We start from the raw sequence: 24,945 nt of genomic DNA on the forward strand, positions 1-24,945 counted from the left end.
TCATACAATGTGAAGGAGCACTCAAGCTGATTTACAAAAAAAAAAGTTTAGAGGAAGACATTACTACTAACATATCTAAGTGTCACTAATCAGAATCAGGGTATCTGCAGGTATTAAGTATGTATTTACTAGGCAGATTATTCTATTTAAAACAATTTAACAATGTCCTGCAGTGAGAAGTTCTTTAAACATCTTTCATTCATCCATTAAAATTAATTTCAGCTGGCAACTCTTATTTTTACCCCAATTTCTGTAAGCTTTCTCCTGTTGCTTGGAAAACTTGCCTCATTAATGGATTAGTTAAAAAAAATCAAGAGCAAGTAAAATTTTAACAAATAAAATACCTTTTTCAGTTGCAGGATTGTGCGCTGTTTGATCTCTAATTCTTCACTAAGCTGGTTTTTAACTTTCTGAAGTTCATTAACTTTGTTCCTCAGGTATTTCTCCTCAGATCGCATTGTACACACCTGTAACAATGCACAAAGACAGCACGCAAAGCTAAGATTTAGCTATGAGCCTTTTACAAGCTCTGTAAGTTATCAAAATAACCAAATACTTTAATTAAGAGTCAAATTTTTGCAAGCATCTTAGCTAAATTTCAGGGGCTGGAAGTGCACTATACTGTACATGCTTCCTAGGGAAAGATTTTCACCATAGAGTATTACATTTGGCGGGGAAGGAAAACAAAACAAAACAAAAACCACAACACACCAGGAAATAGCCTAATCAAACTACAAATTCAGTTGTTCTTTAAACCAAAAAAACCCAAGAATGTTTTCTGACGTGATCTCATCCACTCCTTGCTACTTCTCAAACAGAGAATTATATACTGAATGTTGAGTGGGAAAAGGTCCTCAAATGTTAGGCTGCTGGGGAAGACATTAATACTTTTTTAAGGCTTAAGTTTCAAGCCCAAACTCTTGCAATAGTCTTTTAGATTTTAAGTTCTTGTGATATCCCATGAGGTTCTAAGAAATCCTATTGCTTGATAACTAAATACTAACAATTAACATTAGTAAAAGTTATTCCATTTTTTCATTTCTTCTCCCCAACCCTAACAGAAAACATAGCTCAGATTTTAAAAGGTCTCTAGAAGGTAGTGCTTTCCTTTTCTGATTAATCCATCTTTTCCTCCCAGAGGAAATTTTCCACAAGTCTGAAGTCTGAGGCTTTGAAGTCAGCACAAACAACAACGTAAGGCTACTGTTGTTAAAGATTATAAAGTCCTTCTCCATAACCAGATTAGCCACAGTTTTCACAAACCTTTTCAAGTGTATTAATAAAATTTGCTTCCCCCTTCAATATCTGTACTAATCTATGTTTTGACATCTGGTCTTATCTTTAGCTTACAGCTTCAATAGCAATGTAACTTAAGATTCACTGTTACTCTAAATATATCACTCAAAATAGCCTTATTACGAGTCACTTTTAACATTCGTAGCTTGAGATTTGTGAAAACAGGTTTTAATAACACAACCCCAAGCAAAAACTTGCAGAAGAAACATTTAGCCTATGGTTACCAACCTCTTTTTGTACGTGCTGAATTTGTTTCTTGGCATCAGAAAATTTCTCTTTCAAATCTGTATATTCTTCCTCTTTCCTTTGCAAATCTTTTCTCAAACTCTGTACAAGGGCAGAGCTCTCAGAAAGATCTTTATGTAGCCTTGTGTTAGAAAGTAAGGGACATAAATAACAGTGTCACACATCTCAAAAAAACAGCTTTTACACGTTAACTCAGACTCTTTGACTGCTGGTTTTATTCACTAATATAATCTCAGATCTATCAGATCAATGACAAGCTTTGTAATTTTACTTTTGGATTTCAGCTTCTTATTAGATGATCTTGAAGTAACAAACTGTTCAGGTTCACTTCTGAACACTGCAATTTTTTAATTTATTTTTTTTAAGTACAGTAGAGCAACCATTTTTATCATTAGGTGTCCTTACAAAGTAACAGAAGGAACAAGGTTTATATCAAGTAAGTTTAAACTCAATATCTACATCCCAGACCTTGTAAGAATCAAAATAAATATAAATCAAAAGAAAATAGAAAAAACAATAACATTGCAACAAGTACTGCTGTTACAAGTGCTACAAAATAATTAAGTTTGATGGATTTATCTTTAAATGATGATAATTATTTTAAAAAGTTTACAGTAAGACATCTTGGATTTTTACTTTAAAACTAGCTAATAGAAGGTTTTTTAGATTCTATAATTGACAATACAAAACAAGGCCTCACAAAAGGAAAACCTTTCAAAGCTTTACAAGCACAGGGTTGGGGATCCCCAGGCTCTTGTGCTAAATTGTACTTTAGAGCATACGCAGATACCCACAGATATGGCACTAAGGAAACTCTAGTCAGGAGAAGGGCTACATAGCATCTTAAAGCTATTTTTACATGATTGCAGTTTCCTTACCATATAGCAAATATAGTCTCTCAGATACATTTAATCTCTTATTTCTTAAAGATTTAAGAAGTAGAGGGGGCTGGGGGAAGTTCTACCCTCCTACACCCATTATCCCTTTAAGTTCTTATAGTAGACTGTGTTCACCTAGAATAGCTATTACAAAAACCAGCTGTTTACTGTTTAATCCCTAGGCTTTTTTTTTTTTTTCTTTTCTTCTTTTCCTTTTTACCATTCAGCCCTTTCCAAAGAAAACGTTACCTGCTTGTATACAGGTTACAGGATATAACATAAAGCTATATGTCATTTCCTCTGGAAAGGGTATGCAACATAAAACTATTAGAAAACCCCAAATAATTCTTCATTTCCTTGCACGCTCCTGTTTCCCCCCACAATAGTTCTCCATGGATTAGCTCTATATTTTTGAAAGAATATACAAACAGGTGAGGAAAACACAGCCAGCAGAATATGCAAATATAAAATTCAATTAGTGTATTAAAACTTCTTAAAGAAGCACTTTGGTTCATAAAGTTGATAAACATGCAAATGTGTTATGTCAAAATAAACTGATGTTCGCAGAAGGTAGTTTTAACTTAAGTCTGTTCTCAAAGGGCTATGAGTTACCTCATTACTTACTTACAATTCTATAGATTGTATTTGCTTATCCTCATTTTTCTCCTTTTCCTGAAGAGAGTGTTTCATGTTCTCCAAGCTGTTCATCAACTGCACAACTTCCTCCTTCAGATTGGCTTCTCGATCAGTTAATTCTTTCAATTTTTTGTCTGAATTGGCACATTTCTCTTGCAGAGCTACTGTATTACTTTCTAGATTTAAAATAATAGATTCTTTTTCTTTAAGTACTATCTCTAACTTTGTTATGCTGTCATCTTTAGCTCTAAAAGCCTCCAAGAGGCATTCAAGCTCTCTTATTTTTCCCTTGTAGGTGGTAACTTCCTCCTCAAACTGCGCAATTACTCTGTGATCTTCTGCAGCCTGTTTTTCAAAATCCTCGGTTTTCTTTTGGATTTGCTCTTGTAACTGATTCATAAGATCTTTTTCCTTTACAGACTGACAATCTTGATTTGCAATCTCATTTAATTTTATTTTTAGTTGATTATTATAATTCTCAGTGTCATCAAGTCCCTTCTTTAAGTCTTCGACTTGTTGAAGTAGTTCTTGAATCCGCTGACTTTTTTGTGAAGAAGTCTTAATAATATTTTTGCATTCTTCCCAAATGCTTTCAACACTGCAGTGGAAGGAGCTCTCCCATCTCAGATCTGCTGTAGAAGCAGTTTGGGACTGCATGCATACAGGACTCATTTGAGCTCTCTCTGGTCCATATTTTTGAGAGTCTAAGGAATCCTTTTGATTAACTAAATCAATATCCATAGCATAAGACTCTAAGTGACATTTATACAGCTCATCTACTTTGGACTGCATTGTTTTAATTTGTGACACTTTATCAGTTATATTTTGTTTGGCACCTTCTATTTCATTATTTAGCTGAATAATCTTTTCTTCTTGTTCCCTATTTATAGTTTTCTGTTTGTCCAATTCAGAAACAATCTCCTGATAGTCAGCTCGACACTGCTGAAGTTCTTCACTTAAGCCAGAAGCCCTTTCTTCAGAAGCAGAGAGCTTGAGATGCAAGTTGGTTATCTGCCCACTGAACTCTTCTTTTTTGTTTTTTTCTCTTCTGCATTGTTCTTCAAGTGCAGCTAGCTGACCTTCCAAGGTTTCAGTTCTTTCCTTCAGTGCTAGTATTTCTGCATAGTTCTCAGTATTTGTTTTCATGTATTCAGTTCTCTCTTGCTCTAGACGGTCATCTTCCCAGCTCTCCTTCATATCTCCTAAAAAACCCATACAGCTCAGGTTGATCAAAATCACTAGTACAAGTCACCAGCAATACCAAATAGCAATTACTATATGGAAAATTATCACCGTCTGAAAGCCACACCCTCATGTTATACTGCATTTCGAAGTCCTGAAGCAGTTAAAGCCCTCTGAACAGTTTAACATGCAATAGGTGCCTCTTAGGCTTCTAGACATAGTTTGCAGCAAAAGGTGTTCAGAAGCCTTAAAGAACACTTTACCATGGCTCTATTCCAGCCTTCTACTCTGCACCACTAGTAGAAAAATCTAGCTAGTTTTACTAATATGTAGTAATACCTATGAGCTAGGTAACGTTCACAGTTATATCTAGTTTCCACCTTCACTGGTTCAACAATGTTTAACACAGCCAGCAATCACCCACTCTACATTTAGAAGATCAACGCTATCATATAATTTTCTGAGAAGTTTCATTCATACTCAATATCCCTTTACTTTAAAAACGAAGCTAAAAATCCAGCACAAGTTTTTTGCTTAGTGTTTGGGACCTTCCTCTCTTCTTTTTTCAATTGGTTTCTAAACTAGATGTAAGGATAACTATTTATGCCCACACCTAATCTGTTGCACATAAAGTTCTCCCAGAAAGATTTACAACATTCCATCACAACCCCAAATTTCCATAAATATTTTATTAGCTGAAGACTGGTTCTTCCTTAAGTAATGAGCAATTCTAACTAAAATCACTTGCATTTCACCACCTTCAAAGTTTACTCCAGCTGTATTTCACAGAAGTGTTTTAGAATCCAGCTGTGTCCATTTAGTAACATGCATGCTACATTTTAGCATTAAAATCAAGCCTGACTATCTCTAAGGATTAGGTCATCACAACTACGTACTCCTGGGAGATACTGTGGATTCTTGTGAGTACTGCAACTACAGTAAGGTGGAGTTTGGCAGTCATCTCACTGTGGGAGCATTAAGCACGTGGGTACTGCATGGAAACATCCTCTGAACAGATCCAACAATTTTCAGAGAGTCACTAACAAAAAGCCATACTGAAGCATTAGCAATAGTGTTTTCCATCTCAATTCAGGTTTGGGGTTTTGATTATTTTTTAGAGTGATCAAATTCCACAGGACACTTTTCCTCCTGCTTTTCTGTACTTTTCCTTTTCTGTTTTAATTAGACATACCAAGTGTTCCTGCTAGGTCAGACACAATAGCAGCTTTACTTTGGCTTGTAAAGCCATGCTTCTAAATCCTACAAGATTAAAATTGGGATTGGGAGATGGTTTTCTCTGAAAGCCCAGTTGTGTAGTCCCAAGAAAACATATCAGACAAGATACTACACATTCCTCACACTGGATGTGAATTTTACATACTTCACTAAAAGGGAGAGGTGCTGAGGTGTCTTAAGACGTATTTTGCAATCTAAGGTGGCAAGATGAAAAAGGTAGCAGAGCTTAGCTCAACACTATAGTGAGAAGGGTATGATCATTCACAAGAGGATTTAGAAGTGATCTAGATGCTTTGTACTGACAGCCACAATCATGCAGCAAAGCAGGATAAATATTAGTGCAAGAAGATACATGGTATTCAGTCCAGAAGCTTTTTATATAGGAAGTACTAAGAAAGAAAAAGCCCCACCCCAAAACATGGGAGGCAAGTCCTAGAGAAGAGTACAAAAACCTGAACTTCAAGATAAGATAACCTATCTTCTCCCAAAATAAGCTTTGGTCATAGGCCACTCGTATACCTAAATTCTATGAGAAAGCCATTACAGTGTAGCTGTGCTCATTGTTCTATTGTGCCAAGTACATTTAATAAGAATGGTTAAATGTAAGTATATATTAATAAGTTTCATCATTATGGAGCATCTAGCAACTCAGTTTTTAAACCAGATGCCTTATATTCTCAACACCCACAAAACAAACATATTTAACATGACTGAAAAGCCTGTTCTTCCCCACAGAAAGATCTCAGTGCTGACATTAATTGGCACTATTAGTTATCCACTTTAATTTCTTGTTTGAGAAGAGCTATCGCTTTTCTATTTTTCATTTGTTTAAACGAGCTTCAGTCATGAGATTATAACAAACCTACTACTATCTAGTATATCAAAGAGTCTACACCAGCTTCATTTCCCACCCGCTTCCTGTAACATTTATATAGGTGGTACCTATAGGATCCAATATTCATCCCAACAAGAGATGGTAGAGACAAATCGGAGATGCGTCTGGTACAGAGACAGAAGCTTCTCTTAAGAAAGACTTCAAATTACACTTATTTGAACAAGTTGTACAAACTTGAGAAATGCCCTACTGAATCACACAGGCCATCGGTTGACTTAGCCTAATATTTTACCGCCTTTTGCTACTGTTGGTAGGCCCAGCCACTTCCTACGGACCCTTCCTGACATAGAACAATTAGGAATATGAGACAATACATCCCTGTTTAATCTTTTCAATATCTATGTATGAACCTGTTTGCTGTTAGCTTGTCTAATCACCCCTGGAATTTGAGAATTCTCTGCCTCTCCCTCCCTGAATATTAGAAGTTCACTACCCACTGCATGAAGTGCTTTGTTCCATAAACTTAAACTGATCTTCTACTAGATTGAGTGTTTACTTGTTCTTTCTCTGCAGGATGTGATGGATGACAGCTCAGCATTCAGTTTATTGACCATCTGTGTCCTCAGTTTTCTGTGATCATGTAACTTTGACAAGTCTCCTTTTAACATGTTTTATCCCTCTTTTAGGGATAGATAGATATTTTCTGTTTCCCATTTTTAATCTTATTTCTCTTTTTCTATCCCATCCTCACCCAAACAATGCCTGGAAGATTTTTTTCTTGCAGCTTTTCTGCAGGAGGAAGGCAAGAAAGTAAGGGATACAAAAGGAAGACCTTTCATTCTCCTTTCGCGTACGCTTTCCATAATTCTATGAGAAACTGAAGCCCAGCTGTGTCCTGAAGTCAAGTTAGAGGCAGGCAGATCTTACAAATACCATTTTACACAAGCCAGTCCCATATAGCTCAATCCCACTGATTAATAGACTTTAATGAAATGGATAACATAAGTAATGGTGTCCTTTTAGGTTTCACCCTTATCCTTGAAGGTCTTCAGCTGCAGCTAGTTTTTTTTCACCTCATTCTAAAGAGACTAGTAAGCTCACAGATAAAGCAAGGAAAGCAAAAAGATTGGAAGTGCAAATGTGAGAGCTGCACAAAATATGCCATCTGTGGACTGAAAATAGTTTTACTTCCATTCAAGTGGAAAGCTTTTCTCCTTTGCCAGCACTGTCACCTTGACCAGAGCTGGTGTGTTCACAGCATGCATACAGAATGAAACATCAAAATTTCACAGCACATACTGCATGACTGAACAATCAGTAAGTCACTGACACCTTTGATGCTTGCTTAGACAATTTTAGAAACCTTGAGTAGGAGATGCTACTTTCCCAGAAGTCCAGCAACAGCAAGTTTAGTACAAAAACAACTGTTAAGAAATTGCTTAAGAACTACAGCTGAGTCTGCAAGTACGTTAACAGATGAGAAAAAGCAGCAGAAAGGAAAGAGTCTAAAAACTAACTTTTATTTTAAGCATTTAGGAGTGAACAGTATAGCACCTTCTGCAAAACAGATGATATTTACATAACAGTTACTTCCATTTACAGTTTAACATAGTAGATTTTCTCCTCATGACATAACGTTTACGCTTTACAACTTTTTGCTTCTGTTCTGGAATAGTAATCAAGTTTTTTTGGAAGACCCCCTGTTGAGTGATGGTAGAAATTGTACCTTTCTTTGTAGGTGGCTCTTCTTTCACAGTAGGCTTATTTTCAAAGCAACGTTTTCTTCCCACTTCCAATACAGTTTCCTCACAATCCTTGAATTGGCTGCTTTCAATCACTCTCTTAGAGTTCTTTTCTGCCAATTTTCTTTTAATGGTAGTTACAGTGTTGTCCTGTGTTAAAATAAGATCAATTACTTTGAAGTTTTACAAAGTGAGCACTTAAAAGGCTTAGTAATCTTTTACATGCAAGTATTTTTACAAAACTATCTGGGTAACACATATAGGGGTTGTCAGAGGAACAAGTCAGTTACAGGTCAGTTACTGAAACCAAAAGGAAGTACACCTTCAGGTACTAATAAGCACAAGGTTTTGCACTGTACAGAAAGCAGAGCAAGAGACTAGGAAACCACAAAATGCAAGACTTACATGTAAGATGAGTTTGTTTACCACCAGAAAACAATTTCCAGTGTCAAAAGAGTTGATGAAATTCCTGATTTGTTCAAAGGGCAAATTGTCAGCTCTACAAGTTTGCCACTTTCTTGTCATAGTTGGTAGAGTTGGGAGTTTTAACTGCCTTCAGCGAAGCCACAGATCATTTTTATCATGACAGATCTGATGCAATTTGAAAGCCTAGTCAGTTCTGTCATATAGTTTAGACTATATTTGACTAAGAATAAAGTTTCCTTATTTGCAAGATGACACAAGTGGCAAGCCATGCTGGTTGCCAAGGACCAATTACTCATCTTTAAGTACTTCATTAAAAAAAATTATCTATAGAACAGACTTGAGGTTTGTGGTCATGTTTTAAGTCTCATGCCACACAGTCCAGTCCAGAAACACTGGACAGAGTTGGAGGCTTGCTCTTGGAAGGAGTAGTAATAGGAAGCAGTCATTACAACTCTTATCACTCTTGGAGCATTCATACTATTGAAAAGCTAAGTTGCTGTGGGGCAGAGAGGGGGAATAGAATAAGTATGGTCAAAGCCTTAAGTTTACAGTGGAAGAGAGAAATGGATCAGAGTGCTGACTAAGTTTCATTTAAAATGCTCTCAGAACTACTTCAGGTTACCAGACATCAGGCTCAAAAAAACCTAACTGCATATTTTGATTTTTTTCACCTGTATACTTTCAGCCAAGCTAGTCTTTTGGCATTCAGCAGCTAGCAGTAGTCTAGCCCATTGCAAGTTTTATTAATCACATCAAAAGCAGAGGCACCCTGGCCATCCACTCTTAGTTCAAACTCGGCTCAATATATTCATATTATTGTTCTTCCTTTGAAATTTGTGTGCATGGTGGTGGTGGGTGGAACACACCGATTTTTGTTGCCAGTTTACACAATCGCTGTCCTTCTCACATTAACAACTTCTAACTTCAATTAAATTTGACCTTTTGGTGCAGCAAAACCTCCCTTCCTTCCTCTTCCATTTAGGCAAAAATAAAGACACAGAGACATAATCCCTCTATTCCTACTGCTTAAGTCCTCCCAGTTTGAGGGTTTTTTTCTTTAGAGTGGCTCTTCCATCTCATCTACAGTCCTCCAATAACAACTCCCAATCACTGCTTCCAAAAGTCCCATTTTTCACACACACTCCCGCACACATTTTGCTGTAACTTTAGTTTCAATACCAACTTCACCTGCTACCATTTCAAGCAAGTAGCAATTACTTACAGAAAATTTCAATTTTCCAGAATAGTTAAGTCCATTATAACCATAGATTTAGATTTTTTTGTATAAAGAAAATTGAGATGTCTAAGACTTACATAGTCTTTTATGGTTTCTTCTAAATAGGATATCAAATCTTGTAGTCTCATAATAACATCATCTTTTTGCTCCACAATGTCCATTAGTTCTTGAATTCTTTTATTCTGTGTATTCATTTTCTTGGAAGAGAAAGAATAGTAGTTCAGTCAGCGTTACATTGTTGAACTATACCATGCATTTAGAAGCAAGATCAGTTAAACTAAGCTTGATATAAAAAAAGCTAGAAGCATACTATAATAGCATTTTAAGCTACCAGAATTTTGTATTAAAGCAAATAATTTTGCACAAGTTTTCCCTTGAGAAAGTTACCTCAGTCGCTTCTTTAAGCTGCTCAGCAGACTCATCCAATTTAATCATCTGCATTTCAAAGTCTGTAACAGGAAAAGAAGCCTGCATCAAATAAGCAGCCATTACATAGTTTACTCAGTAATCGATTGTTTCCAGATCTTCTGGTACCTCAGTAGCTTTTGAAGAGACTGATTTATTTTCAAGTTGACTTCTACTTATAGGACACATTTCAAAAGTTGTTTAGTTGTTTGTTTTTTTTAATAGGAGAATTGGGCCTTGCAACCCATATAAAACATAGATCACATCAAGAGACTTCTGCTGAAATCATATTATGAGGTATTGCTACTTTTTCTTCTATGGACATTCCACAGGATACGTGAAAACACTGCATCAGCAAAATGTAAAGAAGTGTGAGGATTACAATATAACCATGAAATCAAGGATCAATCATGCTGACATTTTACCCTGCAATTCAGAAGTGTGTAATTGACAGTTTTAAGCTTCGTCTTAAAAATGAAATAACCAAGGCCTGTAGAATTGTTCAACTTGAATGTACACAAAACAATTGGTTACCACCTCTACACATATGATTTGGTTCCAAAAATCCTGCTCAACTGGATCATTATTTCTATTTTACAGTAGTCAGTCATTTCTTTTTTCTGCCTTTCACATCACACTTACACCCAGCTCACCTTTGGTTTTCTGTGTCAGCTCTTCTTCAGTTTTGATTAGTTCATTGGTTTTCTTTGTCAGCTCTTCTTTGGTCTTAGTTAGTTCAGTGGTAATTTTTCCCAGTTGTTTTTCAAGCCAACCTATAGCTTCCTGTGGGTCCTCTAGGGACACAATGTATCTGTGTGCTTCTTCTGCCTGTTTTTTGATATCAATGACATCATTCTGCAGAGAATCAATAATGCCCTCAAGATCAATGTAGGTGCCTGGCCCTATGCTATATTCTTCGTCCTGAAAGATAATTTATATCCATTTAGAAACAGCAAATAATTACACAATAGCCATTATTTCTACAGAAAATTTGGAAGACCATTATGAATTCAAACATATAAGTACAGTTAATTCTGGATTCAAAGCCATCTTGTGGGTTCATATGCAATTTGATTTCCAGTTTCTGTCTACCTTCACACACAAGTCTCCAGTATCAAGTAATAGCTACTTTATTTTTATAGCATTTAATGACCCACCATCACATTCCCTTTTATATCACCACAAAAAGCATCCCCTCCAAATTTAACATAAAGCTAGTATTTTTTACCTCATGAGAACATTGAATGAACACAGCAAGTGAACAGTTTTAGAAGGAATATATCTGAAGTATCCATATATCAGTAAAAGTTTGTGAGGTGAAATAAGTTTGTGATAACTTAAGTTGTACTCAAAACATTGACTTGATATCTTTCCTCTTTGTTTTTTAAAAGCAAAGAGTTCCAAACTCACAAGAGCCAGCCTCAAGTTAAGAGTCTAGTTATGGCTTAAGTGTATATACAATTCTCATTACTTCAGTTGTAGCTACAATAGCCTTAAGAGGGAAAAAGTCTCTGGGACCACTCCAGTAGAGCCCATATATGGGGCCTAAGAAGTCAGCTTCAAATACTTTAAATAGGTACTTAATGCAATAGAGTTTACACCATAATTGCAGCTTTTCCCCCCCAATTTCTTTGTATACAGTAATTTTCACTTTGTTGCAGAAATGCAGAAAACCCCAAAGATTCCTAAACACATACCCGAGGCTCAGCAACTACTCCTATTAAATGTGATAAATGTATCTTGCTGAGGATACAGTTACACAGCATGCAATTCCTTCAAACCATCCTTCTAATCCTTGAGACACACCATCACCATAACAGGTAGTTAGTAAAAGGGATGTTATTGGGGTGATAAAAATACCAGAGGTCCAGCTTGTTCAATGCAAGGCTGATCCTTTAATTTATTTTCTTCATCTGCATGTTTAGTATAACCGTTTACAAGTTCCTTGAAGATTTCCAGGCGTCTTTCAGAATTTTCTTCAAGTCGTTGTCGTTCGTGAGAAAGGCACTCTCTATAGTAGGAAAAAATAAGTCAGCTAAAAGCTAGCCAGTATGAGCTCCTAAGAAGTTATTAGTACAGCTGCCTATAAACAAAGATGTTTTCTTTATTTTGGCACAATAGAATGATACACAAAACAGTGTTGCTACACCAAAATAGAAGTATATTCCCCCACCCCCCGAAGAATGAGGGGGAGACACATATACACAGATTATGGATAGCACCTGACTACAAGCATTTTTTCCTAAGCTTCTTGAGCCAGAACACCCATTTGGAGTATCACTAAGACTGCTGTAACCAAAGAGTTTGCAAGTGTCACTCTTTCTATAGACATCCTATCAACAAAGCTCTTCTGTTAGGGAGAGCTCTACAGGAACAAACACTGCTTACAGATTCCACACACACACACCTACCCACCCCCAAAAAGATCAAAGCATTTCCTACACAGTATTCTTCCTGAACTCATAGTCCAAACAGAAACTGATCTCTTAACAGAGGCAGTAAGTCTGGAAGAAGAGTGTGGTCTCTTATGACCAAGAGACAGATTTAAGAAATAAGTGAAATTACTTTCATTTTTTTTAACCAGTAACTTTAAAACCACTTAAAGCTAACTTACTTGAAATCTATTTCCCGCTCAGCAAAATATTGGGTAAATTCTTGTGTCACTTCTTCACGAATTTTTAGTTCCAGCAGTAACTTATTCTTCTTTTCAGTAATAAGTTTGTTCTTCAACTCTTCTACAAGACTCAGCAGCGTCTAGAATTACCATTAGTATTAAGTTTTTCATAAAGAATTAGTTTCCCAGAAGTGAGAATTTTCCCATTCCTCAAACACTACAACAACAATTTACTCTTCCAACTGGCAAAAGTTCTTCCAGTTCTTTTATTAGCTTATTCATAACAAGAGGATTCACAGGTAGATTGAAATGTCTGTTTGGTACTAGAACAGCAATTTATAAGTTTGCACAGAGCAGGCATTTGCAAAGAACGTTCAGTTGTCTCAAAAAAACGGCTTAAGCTCCACAGGATTTGGCTTTTGTTTTCCAGACGCTCATTTTTGGGGCAATACTAATGAAACCTCCACAAAACAGTCTCTAGTCCTCTGTTCCCTCCTCCTTGTCTTCCCTAGAAGTGACTAAAATTGCTGTTCCTTAAAGAACGGTTTTCAGAGTTTTCTTGTGCATAGAATACAAAGGAACAGTCTTTTGTATTGCTAAAAACTAGGTAATACTTGCTGTGCATTGACCATAGGTCACCAAAAGGACAGAAAGCCAAATCTGCAATTCTTACTGCTCAGTCTGTATTTAGACAGATTTCATAGAGTTTTCCCCACAATAGGCACTAAGTCATGAGTAATCCCACTTTTAGTTCTTACCGCTGGATTTGGGCAGAATAAGGCTGATCGGGGCGGGGGAGGTGAGACACAAGGGAAACCGGGAGAAGAATACCTTGCTTCAAGACTCCATGCTACACTAACTCTTACAGTAGCCCTGGCACATACCATATATTCTTCTTTTCCAATAAGAACTTTATTTTCTTCATGTTTCTGCACTGGTTCTTCTCTTGACATATTATGCTGTTCCTCCATCTCATCATCATCATCTTCAATCACATCTTCTAAGCTCCTGTCCCATAGGATAGTAGATCTTTTCCTTGGGATTAGCATTTTAGCGCCACGAAGTAGTGATGATTCTCTTGCTGATTTCTGGCCAAATGACTGATCTTGGGGAAGAATAGACCCGTCCATAACTAAAATCTACCCAGAAGAGAAAGAGAAAAGTCATGAGTATTTTTCAAACCTCTACTGGCACTTCCAAGAGATACCTGTTGCACCTTCCTGTAGGTGTCCTGAGCATAGTACTCCCCCAGCCAATCCTCTGTTCAGAGTCACTACTTAGACCAGTTTCCAGCTAGAGTACAAAGGAGTCACTTCGTAGTCCAACCCTTCTTTTGATCCCAGGAACACCAAGCTTCACTAGCTTGACAACCTACAAGAGGGTTGTCATCTCATGCACCAACAGATTTCTGTATTTCCTATACTTTCAGTTTCTAGTTGCATTACACGAATGTCATCCTACACGTTCTATTCCTTGAACAGTTGTATCACCCTTACAGTCTGCTCCTTCTAGTGTTGTACTTAAACTGCTTAGATGAGCCCACATTCCAAAGGCCTGGATCTAGTGTCCTTCGACCATATCTAACTGTCAACAGAAGTTTTTCATGGCTTCCATTAAGGCTGCAGCACTGATCCCTGATACTTTCATCTTCCAACTTTACCAGGGTTATATCATTGCACTTACTTCTACTCATTCTGCTTAACCTCCACTTTCCCACTGAAGCCTCTAGGGACATAAAGATGACCTTTCAAACCCTCTTTGGTGTCCAACCTATTTTACTAATATTTCAGGTGAGCAATATTCCAAACTACAATAGCAGTAGTACATGAGGCAGCTAGAGTTGCTCCTAAGTGAGAGTATGTTATGAGTACAGAAGAAAAATTTACCTAGATCTCAGGGAATTTCTTCCAAATATAGCAAGTGTCTTGTTAGAGTGGAAATTTTATAGGGATTATGGATTTTCAGTAGGAGATATTCCCACCCCCACATTCCAAAGAAAAAAAAGATATGTCCCAACAAAGCCTTTTTAAAAGCTTTACAAGGAAATAAAGCCTGACTAGGAGTAATTAGAAAATATGATTGCAACATGAGACAGAAAAATCCAGTAACTAAAATCATATTCTTAGAAGTGAGAGAACCTGCTCTTTAAACGCAAATCACAAGTACTGATCAACAAGATAAACACACTTACTTTTTGTGCAATGGCCGAGAACTTTAGCACATTGAGTGTTTCATCATATGCTGAAGCACATTGGCTTATGTTTACTATCATGTATACCTTCCCCTTTCCACTGAAGAATCCTTGAAGGAAGTGAGTTAACTTACTTTCCCGAAAGGGTATATGCTGCTGCAACCTTTAAAGACAAAAGAACAGATGACCAGAAGTTTAATAGTTTCTGGTCAGTGTAACAGCTATCCAGCCTGAAGACTTAAGATTTATAAAAGCATTAGTCTTTAAATCAGTTAAAATTGTTTTGGACTAGATACAGCTGTTTGTGAAGAGATTGCATGGCTGTTGTGTCTGCTGCTTTAGCCATTATCTCAGATAGGCTATAACAATACAGTCGATGGGAGCACTTAAACCAAAAGCACATTCAACGTTTAGCCTAGGGTAGGTCACATAGTCTCGTGCTACATCAAACTATACCCCACCTCTCTCTTTTCCTTTCCACATTCATGAAACAGACGTATCTAGTTCTAGGCATGCAGTATCCAACATTATCAGAGCTCTCTCTCACTCAGTATCCTGTGTCTGAGAAGGGACAATAGCAAGTGCCTAGGCAACGAAATGAGTATACACCAAACACATGGAGATACTTTTCAGAACTTTTCCCTAATCCCCCAGCAGTCTGGCATTTCCTAAATCAGAAGTTGTGCCCTTGAATTTAACAGCTGGTGATGTAGTTTTTGATGCTTACAGGAAATTTTATGAGAATTCCTAAAACATTACTAAATACACACTTGCCATTGAATAGGTTGCCTGCATTTTGGACACGACAGCTATTCAGTTATATGAATAGTACTACAGAACTCAGCAAGATAGTGACACTCCTGCCAGAATACATATATGGCTCGTAAGGAGCTTTGCTGCAGGACCGATAAACAAGAATCATTTTAAGAAAGTTACTGATTTCTATTCAACTTGCCAGGGGCTTCTATTAACACTTTGAGAGATCATGCTTCAGAACATTTCTTCTACATTGTTAAAATTTCAAGTTGTTAGTATCAGAAAGAGACATTCTTAATATATTAACAGCCCTCTAAGCTGCTACTAGTTTTAATGCATCCTTCCTATCTGGAAACAACAGGAAGATAAGACCATAAATTCACAAAATGTAGAGTTAATCAAGAACACACGCTAGCAAAGCTTTTTCATCTTAAGCTGTGATAGAGTTTGAATAGGCTGTCTGCAACAGTGTTACGGGCTAAGTGAATTTGGCAAAGCACATCCAGGCATATCAACCAGCAAACAGAGTTTATTTAACTTCTGGGACAGAAATAGATCTTCAAATGAGAACCTGTGGAGAAAGCTGTTCCTGGACAGTTACATCCAGCTGTGACTATATATTGTACTGTTTTTTAGACAGCTAACTTCTTGTGTTATTTTACTCTTATTTAGATCCCCAAGCTAGGGCATAAATAGTGGGAAGGCTTTCTTGTGTCTGCATATGGTTAGCTAGATCAGGAGGAGAGTGTTAAAGTTATGTCAAGATTTAGGAAAAACAGACAAATTTTGTCAGTGCACAGTTATGATAGCACAGCAATATCCTGCTGATGAAAAACGTTACACTAGAAGTATGTAGAAAATGGAGTTAGTTCACAAAGGAGTAATAAAAGGCTGAAAATTTGACTCTTACTATGACACTAGTGAAGAGGGGGTTTTAAACTTATTCCAAAGTTTGTTTGATAAACCAAGCTCAGAAGAAGAAAGTTAAATTGCTAAAATCTATGATAGCACATTTAAAGTCTGTTAGAATTTGAATGACTTAAAGAGCAAAACAAGGCAAGTTTAAGATAACTTTGGTAGATCAACAAGACTTTACAGTATAGGCTTTTGTCCTGGTTTCAGCTGGGACAGAGTTAACTTTCTTTTTAGTAGCTGGTACAGTACTGTGTTTTGGATTTAGTGTGAGAATAATGTTGATAACACTCTGATGTTTTAGCTGTTGCTAAGTAGCGCTTATCTTAAGCCAAGGACTTTTCAGTCTCCCATGCTCTGCCAGCAAGCAGGTGTGCAAGAAGCTGGGAGGGAGCAGAGCTGGGGCAGCTGACCTGGACTAGCCAAAGGGGTATTCCATACCATGGAGTGTCATGCCCAGTATATAAACCGGGGGGGTTGGCCGGGAGGGGCGGATCACAGCTCGGGAACTAACTGGGCATCGGTCAGCAGGTGGTGAGCAATTGCGTTGTGCATCACTGGTTTTTGCCTTCCCCCCCCTCCTTTTTTTTTGTTGCATTCCTTTTCATTACTATTATTATATTTCATTATTACTATTGTTATTATTATATTTTACTTTAGTTATTAAACTGTTCTTATCTCAGCCCACGAGTTTTACTTTTTTTCCCTTTGCTTTCCTCCTCCTTACCCCACTGGGAGGGGGAGGGGGAAACGGTTGCGTGGTGCTGAGTTGCTGACTGGGGTTAAACCATGACAGCTTTACAAGTCTAGACATCTTTTTTACCAAAAACTTAGTGTTAGCCTTGTGTATTTTAAACAATAGCTTTTAAACGTTGTAGGCAATACCTAAAAACCATAACCAGTTTGCAATTCGTATAAGGACTTACTTTGACTGTTGATAGTTCTTGAGTGCGTTAATACACTTGCCTAGAATCAGGAGAGAGGTGTTTATATTTCCACTCTCTTTCAATCTATCACCTTCATTGCGGGTCTTGGTACATCTTTCTGAACCAGCAAGATCACACATCGACAATCTGAAAGTACAAAAGGAAAATTCACTTTATTTACCTTAGAACATACACAAATTATTCACTTTTAAAAACAATCACTTTTTTTAGAGGAAGAATTTCTTGATCTTCATCTGCATGAACCCTTCCATCCTTTTCAATGTTGCTTCCCCAATCAAATTTCACACTACTTCCTGCAAACCCTTTCCCAACACGCTTCCTATTTTTCACCCCCTGTCCTCTTCCTTCTGAGGACTTACATGAGTTCAGGAGTATAGCAGGCTAGCAGAACCTTGTGATGAACAGAGGGGACAAGATATAGAACAGCATTGCAACCTGATGGCTTGAGGTAGAGGGCCAAGTACTGTATGAGTGTAGGAAGTGGGGGAACCACCATACATGCATGAGGTTCTACCAGGGAGCACTGGGTGTATAGTGCAGTACCAGTACACGAACGTGGAAGATTATTGACAACTTCATCACAAAAGGAGAGAGGGACTCTGCTCTGAACTTACTCATTGACTCGGGTCACTCGTGGTGCTCCTGAATCTTCAATTTTTAGTATCTTAACTGTGAATATGCTGTGACTAAAAGGAGAAGTTTAAATCAGCAGAGAAGTGATAAAGCAGACCAATACCTTCAAAATATTTTTAGCTTCCACAACATCTGTTCAAAACATTGTTGAACCTGTCAACATATCTAAGCATATACTCTATCAAATACAAACTTTTAAAGAGATATTTATGTAGCACTTATTTTGCTTTTTCCTCAGACATTTAGCTTTATTCTATCTAAGTACTTTTGGTGAAGGAGAGTATTTGATAAAACACTGTTAGCTCTTGTACATGTTCATCTTATTGAAGGATCGAATCCTTTTGGCTTAAAGCATTGGGTCACATACTGCTAAAGGACACCAAAACTGAAACCTAGATATCTAGACCCTGTTAAAGACTATTCCCCTCCTAAAAACCGCAAGCCATATTGTAGTTTCTCCTTCCTCCCACACACCATCCTATGCCCAATGTTATTCAAAATGTTTCTCACCTTCTGCTGGAGCAACTATTTAGTTTCGTGCTTGCAATACTCTGGTGTTTCAATCCCAGTTTTAGAAGTCTAAAAGCTTCTTTAGAATCAGAAATCTGAACCCACTGCAGATCTTTAGGAAGAACAAACGTGATAATCTTGTAAATATCGTTATCAAAAAGAAAGAAGGGATTAGGTGATAATGTATGCATACCAAAAATAATACATTTACTTGAGACATACAAACATTTTACTAAACCTGCTTCAGACAGACAGTAATTATATGATGACAAATAAGATCAAGATTCCTCCTTCCATGGGAAAGGAAGGACAAGTATATTGCATCATTTCATCCTATTAGCACACTAAAATATGTTCCATCCAAATTAAGCGAGCAACCTTAGCCTGAGCACTGAAAAGCCAAAAGATAGTGTCTAATATGAGTATGAAAGCCCTATGCTCATATTAATCAAGGCAGAATTCTACCTGGACAGCTTCTCTGTTTTAGCCTACGATTTTGGGGGGGGGGTGGAGGGCGGGGAAGTCATCTGGACATCTTGCAGGGCCATGAACTGAAAAAGATCAGTGAAGAATTTTGTCTGCAATATGACATCTGTATGTCATCTTGGCATGTGCTGGAGTAAATACCTACAACCCTACTAATAGAACTTATAATATGAACATCATGGCCTCTGTTAAACTAGAGGTCACCAAAATTGTACTAGCAAAAAATACCATCTGTGACCAAGAAAAAAAACCAAGAAAATCATTAACTGGTTTTCCTCAATAACATCAGGAACAGCCTTACACTTCCAAGCTTTATAAAAAAAGATTATGCTGAAGCATAGCTCAAAGCAGACTATTTCCTACTTCACACATTTTCTAGTCTTTGAAGAAATGAATGAGTTGGGTTTATTGTCCATTTCAGCTTTTTGAATCTATAGTTTGGCATATGAAAGATAAAAGCAGCAGGCCAAACACCTACAAAAAAGCCTTTAATCTAGAACTGGTGTCTTGATTGTCCAAAAGCAGCGGGCCAAACACCTACAAAAAACACCTTTAATCTATAATTGGCGTCTTGATTGTCCAAAGAATCTGTAAAAAAAAATCAAACAGGTTTCAAACCCTATTTTTCCGTGGCCAGAAACAAACATTGCACTGTTATTTTGAGTTCTGTTAACTCCCTGCCCCCCCAACCCAAAACAAATTACATCACAGGTTTGATTAAACTAGAGTACTGTAAAATGTAATTTGTAGTCAGACTGAACTTTCTCACGTATTCTCTGAAGTCTGTTTCTCTACAGAAAATACTAAAGAAAAAAAAAGAACGGTTGAGCCAATTATAGCTACAGTTAAGAACTTCTGGAGTCTTTTTAAGAAAGTGGAAAAAACCAAACCACTAACAAATTTGTCAATTGTTTTCAATATTCTCCCATTTCAAAGAAATATCAAGGCAGTGGAGTGCATGCAGGCTTTTAAGAATTGCAGTCAAGAATAAAGAGAAAACACTATTAAAGGTACAGATACTTCTGTGTATGTAGACTGTTGCCTTTCGTACTCAAGGTAGACACTTCTAGTGCTGTTAGGAGTTTTCTAATCTAGAAAGAAACATTATTACAGGAAGACTGACTTTTCAAACTACACATTTGGCAATTTGCAATGTATTCTAATCACCTTTTACATAAGAACATCCCTTGATGTCTTGAGCAAGGCGTAGTGTTTTTCTTTTCTTGTCATTTGATATAGGAATCAGTAGATCATAAAAACATTCATTGTAAATCTCAAAAAATGAAACCCAAACAGAAAACTTCATGTAATTTTTCACAGTTGTGCTAGATTGTTCTGAGTCTTTTAAAAGTTCTTCCACATCTGCCAAGTACAAAATATTAAGAGTCAATATAGGCCTAGTAAAGTCAATTTAAAAAATTAATAAGTGAAAACTGATATTACAGCAGCCTTCTAAAAAACACTTACCACAGACAAGAATCTATTGAAATTTCCCCTCCCTTTCTTAAGTATCTGGAAGTCACATGCTTACCCTACATATTTGCAAGAGACACCTACTCTACCACTTCCTTTTCCACTTGCATATTCTATCAAACACGTACAGCTTGGTTAGAATTATTCAAGTCTCCAATATCTTTAGAAGACAGAGAATTAAACTGACAAGTACACTTCATTCTGACTTTTTAAAGCAAACCTAGTATTTAGGTAGTTTTTATATGCTAGAATTAGGTTTATCTAATTACATATATTACTCTAAAAGCCTGTATGCTATGGGCCCTCGTGGTATCCTGACATAGTACTACTTTTCCTTGCTATAGTTTCATCTCATTTAATGCCTGTTCAGGTATTCTTCTAACCATTTTATCCTTGTGTTTTCTGCCCAGATGACTTGCTCACTAACAAATTCACAGGCACATAAAAATGCCAAGTAGTCATTTTATTATTAACATAGGCCCAAAGTCAGTTATTGACCTTAAGAAGGCTTCTTTGCCAGGTTTAATTGCAATTCTTTAATATAAAACATACCCTTAGAATCAACTGCTGCTTTGTTGTTAGTGCTATTTTGATGGTCTACCTACAAAAGACAACAGAGATGTTAAGATATATTGTTGACAGTACATCACCAGTTACTTTTGTAACAGCTCTATTGTCCTACTAGATAGGAATACAGAGTAGTTGGAATATGCCAATACAGATATCCTCGCTACACATCATGCCTAGTTCGATGCACCTGTACACTCCTATTGAAAGGTTTATTCTTACCTTAATACTCATTCCTGACACTTCCCTTATATCAGGCCCTATCACAGCATATAGCATTTCAGCCTGCTGAATCAGAAGAAAACTAGCCACAGAAAAGATAGAGGTGTGGGAGCCCCCACAGAAACGATGATTTAACAGGATGATTTGCTGGAGTCCAGTTGCAGTTTACACATTACTCTTAGCCTGGTGAATCTAGAGAGGCCTGAAATTTTGTTATTGGTATTTTGCTAATTCAGGATTCCATATCTTACTGCTTACTAGGTCAACCTTCAGAAAGAGAGGTAAATGTAGAACACTTGTTCGCTTAAGAAATTAAGTGAGCAACTTATTGCTTCATGATATAGGCTGTAGAAACCTTTCACAGCTGAAATAAAGTCTAGGTTTTAGAAAGAGAAGGAAAAATTTCTTCTGCTGAGCTCTTTTAAAAAAGTAAAACAAAGCCCTACAGCTAGAGCTTATGAGGTTCATACATATACACTCCATTCCCAGTATTAGTTTTGGTTGGTTGGTTTTTTAGGCACCGAACTGCAAAGAAGTGCAACTCATCTACCAAAACCAGTATGCTTAAGAGAAAAAACATGGATTAAGAAACAGGTGTGGTTTGGGTCGGGGTTTTTTTTAATGTTTTGTCAAAAGTATATTTCATCAACAGCTGGGATTCCATAAAGTGATTCCTGAAATAGTTAAATATTTATGTAATCAAAACTTTTAGATTTAAGCTTTACACACCCACCCAAACCTGTCTCTGTTCAACTAGATGCAAACTGCCACCAAATTTATAAGCTGAAGTATTGTTCTTATAACCATAGTTTTAGAAACTAGAGGGGCCATACATGTCTATTCAAACACACATATGTGACAGGTTTTTCTGAAGTTCTTAAAGACTGCTAGAGCTAGATTTAACACATGCCTGTGCTTTTGAAGGGAAGTCTTGCAGAATTTTGCTGCCACCTGCCTCCCACACCAGAGAAGTCCAGTTAACTAACTCATGGATAAAAATCAAGGTAACATATATTCTGTCTCACAACAGCCAGAACACCCCATTATAACCTAGCATACCTCTAGGGAGATGCCTAATTCTTTTCATTAAAAATAAAAGAAGCACAATAATCCCTTTCTAGTTCCAATTCCTAGCATATGCTCAGGTTTTTTATTATTTCATTCATTTCAGAATTAATAACACCAAGAAAAAGGTATGCTTATACAAAATACAAATCCCCCATAACTGTAATTGGACCAGACAGCTTTAGAGTTCCAGGCAACTCATAAAACTGAAAGGTATTTCTGGACTGCTCAACAGTGATCTGTTTAAGAATAAAGTCCAGCAGAAACTCATTTTAATTCAAATCTTTAGAAGTCCACTGGCTTTATAGCTCTGCTGTTTCAGAAGAATTTTTGCTTCCTTTGAGGATATTTGCCAAACTGGAAGAGGGAAACAACCTCATAATCATTAATTTCTTTCAAGTACCCTGAAAGACTGCAATTGTTTAAAGGAGCAGACCTACTAGTGTCCCCACAGATGGGGAGAATATTTGCATTCAGCCCTTATTAAGCACCAGTAACCCCAGAGGGTAAATTATCAGGTGCCCAAGCTATAGCAAAAAAAGCTTAGAGTTTATATCCTATCAAGCATCCAGCCACAAGACAGAAACCCACAGGAGAACAGTGTTCATCAGCTCTATTGCTCACTTTACTGCTAATCTGAATAGCTGACTGACAGCAAATAGACTCATCCATGCATAAATACAGGTAGTCTCTTCCCATTGAAAAATGAATAGGGTAACATTGAGCTATCTAAATATGCGTGTACTCATCAGTATAGAAAGAAGTGCTCCTCTACCTCTTTTGTTAGGCGAAGTATTGAATTTTTAATAGCAGTTTCTTCTCTCACTTGGTCTTTAGTCAGCTTTATATAATCTCTACACCGATGGGGTTTGAGATCCATTGCTGTGTATAGCTTTCCTTGAATACTTTTAAACAACATATCCATAGTCCTTGGCAGAATACCAACATCATCTTCTGTCCCTGAAAGCAACATACAAAAGAAAGATCCTAATTATTACTGTGAACAAGGTATACAGATAAATGAAGACAAAGACAAGCAATTCTAATCTCAAGGCATACATGAGGAATTTGGAGGCCACTTACAGCATGAAGCAGTGGGGGTTTTTTTGTATTCTCAAGGTAACAGAAATGTCATTAGAGTGTTTTGAAAGTATATTTGGCTTTCAGCAACAGCCTGTGCTCTACCCCTTAGACATAAGGGGCATAACATAAAACGAAAACTGCTGGGGTATTCTGCATAAGCTTAGCCCTAAGGAAAAAAAACAAACAAACCGCAACCAACAGACATTTAACAGACATTTGCAGTTTTTCCAATCACATTTCATAGGCTGCCTTCACTCTCTCTCAAGGAATAATCTTGAAATACAACTGATGACTGATCTCTCAGCCACAGTCCTGTACTAATTCCACATACCCTACAAAAAGAGTTCTGGAAGCCTTGTGAAGACTGACTCCTTTCCCTGTCCCATACCCTTTTCTCAGAGCAAATGGTAAAAAGGCAAAAAAGGAGTCAAATAAAAGCCTCTGTGCACGCTTGATGTTTCTGAATCCAGATGCAAGTTTAAAAAGGGTTCATTTAACTTTGATTTCTAAACCAGACAGAAGAAGGGGAGAGAGGAAGAGAAACTACTGTCCTGTGTCAGACTCTGACAGCATCATCTTCCAGCCTCTAATAATGTCTCCTATTCCTGAGACAGATGGGCTTTTACCACTTACAGCACTAGCTGTGTCATCTAACCCAGAACCTATGTAAAATCTGGTTGGCACTCAAACACCAAGCTAGTAACCAAACAACACATTAAGTTAAAGTACTGTTGCATTACATTTGTTTCTCCTCATCTCCTCTCTTCTAATAATTTCTTGTTATTGTAATGTCACTTGTAATTCAACTTAACATGAACAAAGTAACAGTCACTGGCGAACAATGAACAGTCCTAAAAAAAACTGCTTCATCTTTAAGTCTTTTGCCATTGACCGAATACAAGCTCCCACGTAATGCCAAAGTGGAAAGGCTATATTGACAATACGGGGAATAACAGAAGAGGAAATCATGGCACCCAGTAGGCAACTTTCTGCCCTGCCAATTCTTGTCACAAGTTGATAGTTAAGTCCTAAAAATATAATACCATGAAAAAGTCTCCAGAGTCTGAAAAGACATGAATCAAAAATTCTTGAAAAACCACACCACACAATATACCCCAAACTAGTCAAGCATGGGGGACTGTACACTTCAGGAATTTTGGGGTTTGTTATTTACCTATTATTTATTAGGACAGGAAAGAGCATCCCATTATTGTCCCAGATTAATGATAACTGAAAGTACTGGCAGTAGTCTTTAGTTATAATCCACTTAACAGAAGATCACTTAGAAGACAATATCACTTCAATAAAGATCAGTTTCACATGGCACAAAACTCTTTGTCCTTCTACTACTTCTGTGTGTAAAATTA

The 24,945-nt window shown here is 37.1% G+C and overlaps 1 protein-coding gene across 2 annotated transcripts in view; it reads right to left on the minus strand.

Annotated features, from left to right (window-relative positions):
• The window catches only part of KIF20B (kinesin family member 20B), a 41,495-nt gene that overhangs the window by 12,948 nt on the left and 3,602 nt on the right, over positions 1-24,945 (minus strand). For both annotated transcript variants that reach the window (XM_050899174.1, XM_050899172.1), the window contains exons 6-22: positions 23,271-23,455; positions 21,194-21,242; positions 20,336-20,530; positions 18,683-18,794; positions 18,154-18,225; positions 17,519-17,665; positions 14,925-15,087; positions 13,618-13,872; positions 12,734-12,873; positions 11,980-12,130; positions 10,773-11,040; positions 10,102-10,163; positions 9,792-9,911; positions 8,036-8,201; positions 3,049-4,258; positions 1,525-1,663; positions 345-467 (exon numbers count right to left, since the gene is read on the minus strand). In XM_050899174.1, the coding sequence (XP_050755131.1) occupies positions 345-467; positions 1,525-1,663; positions 3,049-4,258; positions 8,036-8,201; positions 9,792-9,911; positions 10,102-10,163; positions 10,773-11,040; positions 11,980-12,130; positions 12,734-12,873; positions 13,618-13,872; positions 14,925-15,087; positions 17,519-17,665; positions 18,154-18,225; positions 18,683-18,794; positions 20,336-20,530; positions 21,194-21,242; positions 23,271-23,455 (3,557 nt within the window). The remainder of the gene's footprint in view (positions 1-344; positions 468-1,524; positions 1,664-3,048; positions 4,259-8,035; positions 8,202-9,791; positions 9,912-10,101; positions 10,164-10,772; positions 11,041-11,979; positions 12,131-12,733; positions 12,874-13,617; positions 13,873-14,924; positions 15,088-17,518; positions 17,666-18,153; positions 18,226-18,682; positions 18,795-20,335; positions 20,531-21,193; positions 21,243-23,270; positions 23,456-24,945) is intronic.

The sequence above is a fragment of the Gymnogyps californianus genome, chromosome 6 (genome assembly GCF_018139145.2).
Source record: "Gymnogyps californianus isolate 813 chromosome 6, ASM1813914v2, whole genome shotgun sequence".
Taxonomy (NCBI): domain Eukaryota; kingdom Metazoa; phylum Chordata; class Aves; order Accipitriformes; family Cathartidae; genus Gymnogyps; species Gymnogyps californianus.